Source organism: Lycium ferocissimum, chromosome 3 (assembly GCF_029784015.1).
Source record: "Lycium ferocissimum isolate CSIRO_LF1 chromosome 3, AGI_CSIRO_Lferr_CH_V1, whole genome shotgun sequence".
Lineage (NCBI taxonomy): Eukaryota > Viridiplantae > Streptophyta > Magnoliopsida > Solanales > Solanaceae > Lycium > Lycium ferocissimum.
The window spans coordinates 32,321,189-32,334,009 of record NC_081344.1 but is presented as its reverse complement, the minus strand read 5'-3'; the positions used below and the strand labels follow the sequence as shown (position 1 = coordinate 32,334,009).

Here is a 12,821-nt window from a genome sequence, read left to right as displayed (position 1 = left end):
AACAAATAACGAGAACTCAAGGCTTTAAACCTTGTTTAATAAATTCACTTAAGAATAAGAGAAATTTACTTGACATAATTAACCATTCTTCATGCATACTTTCTTATCTTTGGAAAAAGCATAGAAAGAAATAATCTTTTTTTATTGGAAAATAGTCTAGATTCACATAGAGGTTAATTGCATCCATACAAACGATCCATTAGAAGTATATCAAGATCAAGACCCATGATCATACACTTTATTAGACGGGGACACAACCTTGGTTCTTTTTACCCATATATTTACAACTATAAATTTTAGTCATTTTAAATTAGTCCACAAACCAAAACTCTCAGAAAACCCTTTTTCTGAAATACACCAGGACCGCAAGATTAGTATAATACTTGTTTAGTAAGCTTTTCACACCATATTCTCTGTGGGATTCTACCCCAACCTTGTTGTTTTACTATATTTGACATTGTCTACTTTACGCTATTAAAAGGTGTAATTTGAGCGTATCAAATTTTGGCGCTGTTGCCGAGGAATACAATTTCGAAATTACTAAATAGTGTTTACTTTTCTTAAAGTCTTTGTCCTATTCCAACACACCTTGTTTGCTACCTTGTAAACCAGGTGATCATGGCTAACAACGAACTTCCAGTCGACAACGTTTTTGCTGATGATTCAGAAGCAGAGGAAGACTTTCAGATCTACAATAATTCATCCGAGCGTGACTGCTGCTACTGTTAAGTTTGACCAATCCCTCTATCATATGGTCAAACAAGAGGGATACTTTTGGAATGCAGTCGCTGATGATCCTCAGCTACATATAACAAACTTTCTGGAGTTATGCTCTCATCATATCCAAAGGGGTGTGACTCAAGAAGCTATTTGGTCAAAACACTTCAAATACTCTTTAGCGGATAAGTCGAGAAAATGATTCACAAAGCTTCCCCAAAATTCTATTTCTACATGGGAAGAGATGGTCAAAGTGTTTCTCAGGAAGTGGTATCCCCCGAGTAAAAGAGCTTAAATTTGTGATTAGATTTACGAGTTCAAACAACGTCATGGGGAGAAACTTTTTGAAGCTTAGGAGAGGTACAAAGAATATTTGGATAGGAGTCCAAACCATGGTTTCCCATATCATATTCTGAAGGAGAAGTTCTGCAGAGGTTTGGATCCTATGACCTAAGCAATAGCCAATAATGCAGCTAGCGGGTGTTACATGAATAAATCCTATGCTAATATTACTGATATACTTGACCGATTAACTACACACAGTCAAGTATGACATTCGAGTAATGCTGACGGGTTATCACTTGGGACACCATTAATCTAAAATATTGTGAAGGATATCCAGGAGACGCAGTAAACATTGACATAGCTTGCCACTAAAATCTCTTTACTGACGAAGAGATTGGATGATAGAGAGGCGAAGAAGGTGAACGTTTGTGAAGATATCTCAAGCATGCCGCCTGGAATGTACCAATGCCACAAGGGTCCATATCAAGAGGTTCCTCCTCAGCCAGTTGAGAATGTTCAATATGCAGACTACGTAGCAAAAGAGGATGCTTCTGGGCCAAATAAGAGATACTGAAGACCTCAACAAGTGCAGGGTGCATACAACAACAACCCAGGGAACTACAATAACAACTATGGTGGGGCGAACCAAGGCAGATGCAATAACAACAATGGTAACTTCGGAAACAGAAGTTCCAATCGTTACATTCCACCAAAAGGGCAATCTAATGATCAAACTAGTTCCAGGTTGGAGTCAATGCTTGAAAAAGTGTTGGCAAGTAAGAAAAATACTGAAAAGACATTATCTGGGCTATCAGAGACAGTGGTTTCTCACTCAGCGGCTATTCAAAACCTTGAACAGTAGATGCGTGATCTTTCTAGAGAACAACATCACAAGAAAGGAGGACTTCCTAGTGATACTATTCTAAACCCGAAGAATAGTGGTGGTGTGGAACTTACTTTTGCTATTAGCATGAGGAGCGGTATAATACTTCAAAGTGCTAACAAGAAGGTGGCTGATCTAGATCCAATTAATGAGGAAGAAGAGGTGCAGTATGATGTGTCTATTGTGGATGATGAGGTCCGCGGTGAAGAAAAGTTGCTGATATTCCAGAGGTTGCTGCTGATATAAGGAAACAGACGATAAAAGGGGCTCTTCGCCGTTTTACTCAGATGTACAAAGCAAAACCTCCCTTTCCTCAGAGGTTGGCCAAGAAGAACGACGATGCTAAGTGTCAAAAGTTCTATGATCAGTTGAAGCAATTAACAGTGAATTTTTTATTCTTAGATGTTGTGAAATAGATGCCCGGATTTGCTAAATTTGTGTAAGACCTGCTTACGAAGAAAAGGTCTATTCAACATGAGACAGTGAATTTAACTCATTGCGTAAGTTCAATTATTGCTTCCACCACAGTTCAGAAGAAGGGAGATCCAGGGGCGTTTACCATTCCGTGTAATATTTTGCTTTATGCATTTGCTCGTGCTCTGTGTGACAATGAGACAAGTATCAATCTAATGCCCCATGCTATTTTCAAGAAATTTGGATTGAGAATGCCTATACCGACTTCTATGCGATTACAAATAGCGGACAGATCCATTAAGAAGCCAGCTGGGGTTATAGATGCTGTGTTGGTACAAGTGGGTGAGTTCATGTTGCCTATTGATTTCGTTATTTTGGATTGTGCAGTTGACAAAGATATTCCCATCATCTTAGGAAGACCTTTCCTTGCCACGGGCAGAGCGCTATGGACTCTGAAAAGAATGAAATCAAGTTTCGAGTAAATGATGAAGAGGTGACTTTCCAAACAAGTAAGGGGATGAAGTTTCCATGTACTTATGAGAGTATCTCAGTTACTGATTCGTTTGATGGGATTGATGATGCTGTCGAACATAAAATGGAAGAAGAAAGTTTGGGAGAAGCTCTTGCTGCTATTCTGGTAAACTTTGATGCTTATGATATAGAGGGCTACGTGGAAACTATAAATGCACTTGAGGGTCTGGGTTTTTACACTTACCACCCAAAAAAGATTGATCTTGACCTTGCAAATAGAAATACTCCACCAGCTAAGCCTTCTATTATTGAGCCACCAAAGCTTGAGCTTAAGCAGCTCCCAGCACACTTGAGGTATGAGTTACTTGGTCCGAACAAGACATTGCCAGTAATTGTTTCAGCATTACTGACTGAGGAATATATTGGGCGATTAGTGGAGATTTTGCGCGAGTATAGGCATGCTATTGGTTGGACCATTGCAGACATTCGGGGTATTCCTTCTGGTTTTTGTGAGCATAAAATTTAACTAGAGGAGGACAGCAAGTCGAGTGTTGAACATCAGCGAAGATTGAACCAAAACATGCTAGAGGTCGTGAAAGGAGATTATAAAGTGGTTAGATGCTGGAGTAATGTACCTGATTGCAGATAGCAAGTGGGTGAGTCCTGTTCAATGTGTTCCAAAGAAAGGAGGTATCACTGTGGTGCCTAATGCAAAGAATGAGCTGATTCCCACTCGTACAGTTACTGGATGGCGTGTTTGCATGGACTATAAGAAGTTGAATTCAGCCACGTGTAAAGACGACTTTCCCATTCCTTTCATTGATCAGATGCTTGATAGGCTGGCTGGGCGGTCTTATTATTGCTTGTTAGATGGGTACTCTGGCTACTATCAGATCAACATTGCCTTGGAAGATCAAGAGAAGACGACTTTCACTTGTCCTTATGGGACGTTTGTGTTCAGCCGAATGCCCTTTGGGTTGTGTAATGCACCAGCAACTTTTCGGAGGTGTATGATGTCCATCTTTTTGACATGGTAGAATATTTCTTGGAGTGGTTCATGGATGATTTCTCTGTTGTGGGAGATTCGTTTGATGATTGTCTCGACCATCTGGGTCAAGTGCTGAAAAGATGTGAAGAGATAAGTCTTGTACTAAATTGGGAGAAGTGCCACTTTATGGTGAAGGAAGGGATTGTCCTCGATCACAAAATCTCTAAAAAGGGAATTGGGTCGATCTAGCAAAGATAAATGTGATTGTAAAACTTCCTCCATCCATCTTATTCAAAGAGGTCCGGAGTTTCTTGGGACATGCTGGGTTCTACAGGCGCTTCATTAAAGATTTCTCCAAGATAGCTAACCTGATGTGCAAGCTTCTTGAAAAAGAGGCTAAGTTTGTGTTCGATAACAAGTGCCGAAAGGCATTTGATGAATTGAAGGAGCGTCTCACTTATGCTCCCGTTATTGTTACTCCTGATTGGTGGGGCCTTTTGAGTTGATGTGTGATGCAAGTAGTTTCGTGATTGGTGCTGTGCTTGGCTAGAGGCACAATAAAATTATGCACCCGATCTACTATACTATTAGGACTCTTAATGCGGCGCAGATGAACTACGCGGTGACTGAGTAAGAGCTACTTGCTATAGTATATGCTTTTGAGAAGTTTGGATCTTATTTGTTGGGGTCCAAGGTTGTGGTGTACACTGATTATATTGCGTTGAGGTATCTTATGGAAATGAAAGAAGCTAAGCCGCGACTTATTCGTTGGGCCTTTTTATTCAAGCATTCGATTTCGAGGTAAAAGATCGAAAAGGGTCCAAAAATCGGATTGCTGACCATCTCTCTAGGCTTGAGGAAACTAGGGTGTTAGCAGAAGAACTTGATATTGATGATGCTTTTCCGGATGAGCAAGTTCTAGCGATGTCTATGCAAGTGGCACCTTGGTATGCGGATTTGGCTAGTTACTTGGTGACTGGTGTCATTCCTGACCAGATCAAATCTTACCGTAAAAAAGCAATTTTTACGCGATTCTCGTCAGTACTATTAGGATGGGCCATAATTATTCAGAACTTGCACTGATAACATTATTCGGCGTTGTGTTCCAGAGAGTAAGGTGTTGGAGATTCTGAAGGCTTGCCACGACTCTCCCGTTAGGGGACATCATAGTGGTATGAGGATTGCTGCAAAGGTCCTCGAATGTGGTTACTATTGGCCTACTCTCTTTCATGATGCTAATTTGATGGTGCGGTCATGTGATCAGTGCCAACGGCAGGGGAATATTGGTAGGAGGCAATAGATGCCTAAGAACTTTGTGATGGAAGTTGAGGGGTTCGATGTCTGGGGGACTAATTTTATGAATAGCCCTAGCGGCAGTTTCATACGAATGGCCCTCACGGCATGTTTGATATAAATAGCGCTCATGACATGTTTTATATGAATGGTCCTCACGGTATGTTTGTATGAAGGGCCCTCGCGGAAGTTTATATGAATGACCCTCGCGACAGTTTGTATGAATGGTCCTCATGCCAGTTTGATATGAATGACCCTCACGGCATGTTTGAAATGAATGGCCCTCACAACATGTTTGTATGAATGGCCCTCACGACATGTTTGTATGAATGGCACTCGCGACAATTTATATGAATGGCCCTCATGACAGTTTGATTTGAAAGGCTCTCAAGACAGTTTGATATGAATGGCCCTCACGACAGTATTTATGAATGGCCCTCGCGGCATGTTTGTAAATGACAGATATGACCCTTTTGGCTAAATGGTCTTTCTTTCTTTCTTTCTTTATATCGCCTGTGACCCCCGCGGTCAGATGTGCCATTTATTCTGTTGTGACCCTCTTGGCCTGATATTTGCCCTCGTGGCGTTTGGTCATTTTACAGCCCGTGTGGCTAGATGTTTGCCCTTGTGACATTTTGATCCGTTTATAGCCCTCGTGGCTAGATATTCACCATTGTGGCATATTGATCTTTTTATAGCCCTCGTGGCTAGGTATTCGCTCTTGTGGCATTTTGATCCTTTTTTAGCCCTCGTGGCTAGATATTCGCCCTTGTGGTGTTTGATCCTTTTGTAGCCCTCGTGGGTAGATATTCGCCCTTGTGGCATTTTGATCCTTTTGTATCCTGTTTCTATTAGTTACGGCTCCGATCTTGTTCAGTGAATTTATCTTTTACCTGCTGCGAATAAGACAGGGTTAGCAAAAAAAACAAAGGGCGTCCTCCTGACGACATTGGGGACCTGTATAAAAAAAATGTCAGTTTCCTATAAAGTTGATCCATGTTGCTATCTCCACCTGTGTCTTGGCCTTGCCAGCTTGGTTTACTCTTTTGAGTCCGATCCTTTTGGATTTGGTACTGAAAGATGAATTTATCTTATCATAAAAGAAAAAATCATTTTTAAAATTTTTGATCATGAGTTGTTTATTTATAAAAGAAATATATATTTTTTCAAAGATTGCTTAAGTTGATTGTCATGAAATGTGCTTCTGAATGAGAATCCTTTCCTTCTTTGCTGTGTTTGACAGTTGGAGCCTCAACTTTCTTGTGCGAAATTTTTGAGACCCTCTCAAAAATTCTTCCCTAGTTTACCTATTGCTCTGGGGAACTCTCGTACTGAATCTTGATGTAGGAAATTTTGAGGTCCTCTCAAAATTTTCTGTTACACCTTGTAGTTTTCTACATTAAGATTCGTCATGCGTTAGCTGTCTTAATTTTGGACACCGGGATTTGTTTCAAGGATATATGAGGTTGGACATGTTTAACTTGTATTTATGAGTGTTTAAATTATTCTTAGTGAGTTACGGGAGGATTGAAGAGTAAGTGAATTAAGGAAAGTAAGTTTGTTGGAGCTTTGGAGAAAGGATGGGCAAAGTTTCGTACGATAATTTTGGTCTAAATTGAGAAAGGAATATCTCCTAGTATATTAGGAATTTTGAGGTTGAACAAAACCTAAATTGAAGTTTAGGAAGTCTAGTTTCCAACGCAATAAACCGCTCGTCGATACGGCATCGGAGTAAAGAGTTATGGACGTTACAAGTCTGGCTGGCAGGCCAAGGATTTGACCTGTGCGAACGCGCCACCACTAGGTGCGAATGCGAAGAAGGGTGCCAGACAACCCATCGCGAACGTGACACCCCAGCGCGAACACGAAGGGTAATTTCTAAGTTGGTAGAACCGACTTTGGCAAGTATAAAAGGACCCTTTTGGTCATTTTTCTGGCCATTTCCCAACTCTAGACCCTTCCACAACATACATGCATGTTCCTATAAGTCCATATGCCAATTTTGGTCATAAAGTGTTGAAGTTAGCCATCAATGAGGCTCGGGAAGCATATACGGTCTTGTAGTTCTTGTTCTAAACATCAAATCTTGATGGGACGAAGGAATCCTTCGAAGATAAACAAGATTTCAAGCTCTTCCAACCTTGATTGAGGTAAGGATATTCTTTACTATTGATATTATGAATTGTATTATGGAGATTTAGTTGGAAAAGTTTCGTAAAGTCGATTGATTGGTTGAGAAATTGGATAAACATAGTGTGGGATGTTTTGTGGAATATATTGGTTTTGATGATGATGTTGTTGACATTAGTATTGCTATTGTTGTTGTTTTGTTGTTATTGTGGTTTCAGGCTAGGGATATAAATAGAGGAGATGCTGCCTGAATTTCAGCAGATTCTAAGAGGATTTAATTTAAGGCTTAATATAAGCATATGCCGATGAGTCTAACAAGTAGTATGAATTCTCTTGAATATAGATTTACGAGCTTTGGAGGATAAGCGTTAAGTAGTATGGGAATAAAAAGATATGTTAAGGCTAGTTCCTTTCTTTCTAAAGGCATGATTCTTTTCTTATGAATCCACACATGTTTTCCATAACGTCCTTATTCCCAAAAAGCTAGAAGTTCATGATTCTCAAGTTTCTTGTGATGCTAAAGATAGATGTTTTCTATGATGATATTAATGATGATGATGATTCCATCCTAGAGATTCCAAAGCTTATGGTTTCGATGTTGTTATGAGATTATTGAGCTTATTTCATGATTTTTCTTGATTTCATTCATTGTTGTTAATCTCACCTTATGATAATTGTTCTTTCAAGGTGAGATGTAGCGATGATGATTGTTCCATAATATAAATCGGAGGTTACCGACCTTACGTCACTCCGATAAAGTAGTAGCTCTTATTTAGGCTCTCAGGCTTGCTATTTTTAGTATATATGTATATAGCTATTTTATGATACCGAGCCTTATTACGACCGGGTACAGATATTACTGAGTCCTACTAAGGCTGGGTACAGATGTTACCGAGTCCTACTATGGTCGGGTACAGATATTATCGAGTCCTACTATGGCCGGTTACAGATAATACTGTCCTATTATGGCTGGGTAAAGATACTACCGAACCTTACTATGGTCGGGTACGGATAACACCGAGTCTATATGGCTGGGTACGGTATTGTATTGCATGGGTATGTATATGGATATATGAAATGTTTATGCTAGAAAAAGGTTAAGTAAGCATGACAATGTCTTAAGAGGTATCATGAGGTATAAACACGGTTCTTTTATCTTACACTATTCTTCATGCTTTTATCATGTTACTACTCATGCCTTATATGCTCAGTATATTATTCGTACTGACGTCCTTTCTTGTGTACACTGCGTTCATGCCCGCAGGTGGACAGAGGGATGGATCAGATCCTTAGGAGGTTCATCAGCGGAGTTTCAGGAGCGCTCTATTTGCTTCGGAGCTGTAGTCTATTGGTATTGCTCTTTTGTATATATACTTGGGCATGGCGGAGTCCGGTCCTGTCTTATGGATTCTTGTATTCTATATAGAGGCTCGTAGACAGACGTGTGTAGCTAGAGGAAGCATAACCTTATCATTTCATATTGTTGTATAATATTTTGGCAGCCTGATCGGCTTGCGAAGGTGGGCATAGTTGTTGATAGTTATATAGAGATGTGTCATTCTTGTGATATATGCCCTTACAGAGTACGATGCCTATGAGTTATCTTTGTGGTCCACCTAAAAATGATTATGAGATGTATGATCAGAGGTGCTCGGTAGGTTAGCACCGGGTGCCCGTCATGGCCCTCCGGTTGGGTCGTGACATATTTTGCCCCAGTTTAAGGTGTTGAATTGATTAACTCTTAATCTGATTTGTTGAAAGGAGAAATTTTGTGATCCTCTCAAAATTTCTGCCCCAGTTTGAAACCTGGATCGGCTGACTCTCGGGCCAGACTTGTTAAAGGAATTTTTGAGATCCTCTAAAATATTTTGCCCTAGTTGGGCATGTGTGGCAATCTCTTCATGCCCACTCTAAAATCTCCTTGAAGTCCTATCTCTGAAGCTTCCTACGGGCTTCTTAGTTTTTTCTCTTGGTGCGACCGAGCTCAAAGAGCACCTACGTATCCTGTCGCACCAAGAATCAGGTCGAACGTAGTTCAGAATAAAATAATTGAGTTTTGTTTTTTACTAATAATGCGTCTGGGACTCAAACGAATTGCCTACGTATCCTATTGTGGGGAAGTCAGGTCATTGTGTAGTTCATATTACAAAGGAAATCATTTGGTTTTCCTAATCTATTACAAATGATTACAAACAAAGAAATAACTATTACAAGCAAATAAATAGCTAGTACAACTGAAAAGCGCATTTTCACGCGTAGTATCGCTTCATTGCATTTGAGTTGATCGGTTTGAGCCACTCTTGGCCATCCATATTTGCTAGTAATACTGTTCCTCTAGAGAGTACCTTACGGACCACATATGGGTCTTGCCAGTTGGAAGAGAATTTCCCTTTGTACTCGTCTTGATGTGGGAACACTTTCTGGAGTACTATATTCCCTATTTGAAAAAGTCAAGCTCTGACTCGTTTGTTGAAAGCATGTACCATCCTTTGTTGGTATAGTTGGCCATGACATACGACAACCATCCTCTTTTCGTCGATCAGAGCCAACTGCTCGTATCGGGTCCGGACCCATTCTGCGTTGTCCAGCTCTGCTTATTGAATGATTCTTAGTGGCGGTATTTCGACCTCAGCAGGTATGACTGCTTCAGTATCATAAACAAGCACGTATGGAGTTGCCCCTGTTGAAGTTCGGGCCGTTGTACGGTATCCCAATAAGGCATATGGCAATTTCTCATGCCAACACTTGTAATTGTCAGTCATTTTCCTTAATATCCTCTTGATATTCTTGTGGGCTGCTTCTACAGCTCCATTCATTTGTGGCCGGTAGGCAGTTGAATTTCGATGAGTGATTCGAAACTGCTCACAGATGTCCTTCATCAGGTGACTATTCGGATTTGCTCCATTATCCGTTATGATGGACTCGGGTATGCCAAAGCGGCATATGATGTTGTTTCGCACGAAATCAGCTACCACTTTTTTATTTCTGATCTGTACGATATGGCTTCCACCCATTTGGGTAAGTAGTCTATGGCGACTAAAATGAATCGATGCCCATTCGAGGCGGTAATCTTGATAGGTCCAATGACATCCATGCCCCAAGCAATAAAAAGCAAAGGTGAGCTCATGATGTTGAGTTAACTTGGTGAGACCTTGTGAGATATCCGTCAATCTGACACTGATGGCATCTTTGCACAAATTTGCAGTAGTCACTTTCCATTGTCATCCAGTAATAACATGCTCGAAGGATTTTCTTGGCTAGTACGAAACCGTTCATATGGGGTCCATAGGTCCCAGCATGTACCTTTTCCAAGAGATTCGTGGCTTCAGCAGCGTCCACACATTGGAGCAGACCTAGATCCGGCATCCGTTTGTAAAGTATTTCCTTGTAGAGGAAGAAACCATTGGCCATTCTTCTGATGGTCTTCCTTTGATTGCTCGTGGTGCCTTTGGGGTACTCTCCCTTCTCCAAATACATCTTGATGTCAGTGTACCATGGTTTGTCATCTAGCTCCGCTTCCACATGGGAACAGTAGTCGTGCTCTTCTCTCAGACTTATTTTTAGCGGGTCAATATGACTGCTTTTCAGGATGCTGAATCATTGATGCTATGGTGGCCAAAGCATCGACAAACTCGTTTTGAGCCCTCGGCGTATGCTTGAATTCGATCTTTTTGAACTTCTTCCACAACCTCTGTGCAAGGTTTACGTAAGGTAAAATCTTATAATTTTTGTTCCCCATTTGTCGTGTACTAGATGGATCAACACATCGGAGTCTCCTATGACCAGTAACTCGCTTATATCCATGTCCAACGCCATCCTGGGGCCTAGGATGCAGTCCTCATACTCTGCAATGTTGTTGGTACATCGAAATTTGAGTTTTGCGGCCATCGGGTAATATTGCTCAGTTTCTGATATCAAGACCGCCCCGATTCCTGAACTTTTGTAATTAACGGCACCATCAAAGAATAATCTCTATCCTGCGCAGGGCTCAACGGCTTTCTCTTCTATGGTCAGTATTCCCCCATCCAGGAAATGTGTTCGAAGTGGTTAGAGATCCTCATTCACGGGACTTTCAGCCAGTAAGTTTGCTAATGCTCGTCCTTTATTGACGGCTTTTTGTGCTATGTACTCAGTATCGAATTCACTTAATAGCATTTGCCACTTGGTCAGTTTTTCGATGGGTATGGGCTGGCGAAAGATATATCTCAAAGGATCCATCTTGGATATGAGGTGGGTGGTATATGACGACAAATAGTGTCTCAACTTTTGGGCCACCCATGTTAAGGCGCAACATGTCTTTTCCACCAATTTATACCTTGCCTCACAGACAGTGAATTTCTTACTTAAGTAGGAGATTGCACGCTCCTTTTTGCCTGTCTGATCGTGTTGTCCTAGCACACACCCAAAGGCGTTCTCGGATACTAATAGGTATAGCAAAAGTGGGCTCCCAGGTTTGGGAGGTACCAAAACTGGTGGATTGGACAAATTCTTCTTGATGGTGTCGAAGGCTTTCTTACACTCCTCAGTACATTTTGTGGGTGCTTCCTTCTTTAGGAGATTGAGTATGGGCTCTACAATGATGGTGGACTGAGCTATGAACTGTCCAATGTAATTCAATCTTTCCAAGAAACTCATAACCTCTTTCTTAGTCTTCGGAGGGAATAGCTCTTGGATTGCTTTAATCATTGTTGGGTCTAGCTCTATGCCGCTCCGACTGACTATGAATCCCAGTAATTTTTCGGCGGGCACTCTGAACGTGCACTTAGCTGGATTTAATTTCAGATTGAACTTTCAAAGTTTGTCGAAGAACTTCCACAAGTGTGTGGTATGCTCTGAGCTTTCTCTTGACCTAATAATGATGTCATCCATGTATACTTCAATTTCCTTATGGATCATGCCATGAAAGATGGTGGTCATACCCTTCATGTAAGTGGCGCCAGTATTCTTGAGGCCGAACAACATACTTTATAGTGATACACCCCACATGGAGTGATGAAGGCTGTCTTTTCCGCATCCTCTTTGTCCATCAGAATTTGATGGTATCTTGCGAAGCAATCCACAAACGATTGTAGCTCGTGTTTGGCACAACTGTCTAGGAGTATGTGGATGTTCGGGAGTGAAAAGTTATCTTTGGGACTGGCTCGATTGAGATCTCGATAATCCACGCATATTCGTATTTTACCATCCTTCTTAGACACCGACACTATGTTGGCCAACCATGTGGGGTACGAAGTCACTTCTACCACTCCTGATTTAATTTGTTTTTCCCCCTCATCTTTGATGCGGATACTGCGATCCGGGTTGAACGGCCCGATTTTCTATTTTACGGGGGTGAAACCCGCATTGATGGGTAGTGTGTGGGACACTACAGTGGTGCTCAACCATGGCATGTCAGCACATGACCATGCAAAAATGTCACATATTCTCTCAGTAGACTTATCAATTCTTCCTTTTGGGGTGCTTCTAGGTGTGCGCTTATCCTAGTTTCCTTGATACTTTCTTCATCTCCTAAATTGATGACTTCTATTTCATCCATGTTCGGCTTTTGCTCATTTTTCAATTGTTCTACCTCTTCTACGAGACCCTCAGGTAGCATTGTTTCCTCGTCGTACTCTTCATACTCTTCTTCTTCTATACACT

General features: G+C 41.1%; 1 protein-coding gene across 1 annotated transcript; it reads right to left on the bottom strand.

The window, feature by feature from the left end:
- Positions 1-10,304: 10,304 nt before the first annotated feature.
- LOC132048837 (uncharacterized) lies at positions 10,305-11,867 on the bottom strand. The gene is made up of 2 exons (XM_059439522.1): positions 11,497-11,867; positions 10,305-10,773 (listed from the first exon to the last, which is right to left on the bottom strand). The coding sequence occupies exons 1-2, from the start codon at positions 11,865-11,867 to the stop codon at positions 10,305-10,307; spliced, it is 840 nt and encodes a 279-aa protein (XP_059295505.1).
- Between the last annotated feature and the right edge of the window lie 954 nt (positions 11,868-12,821).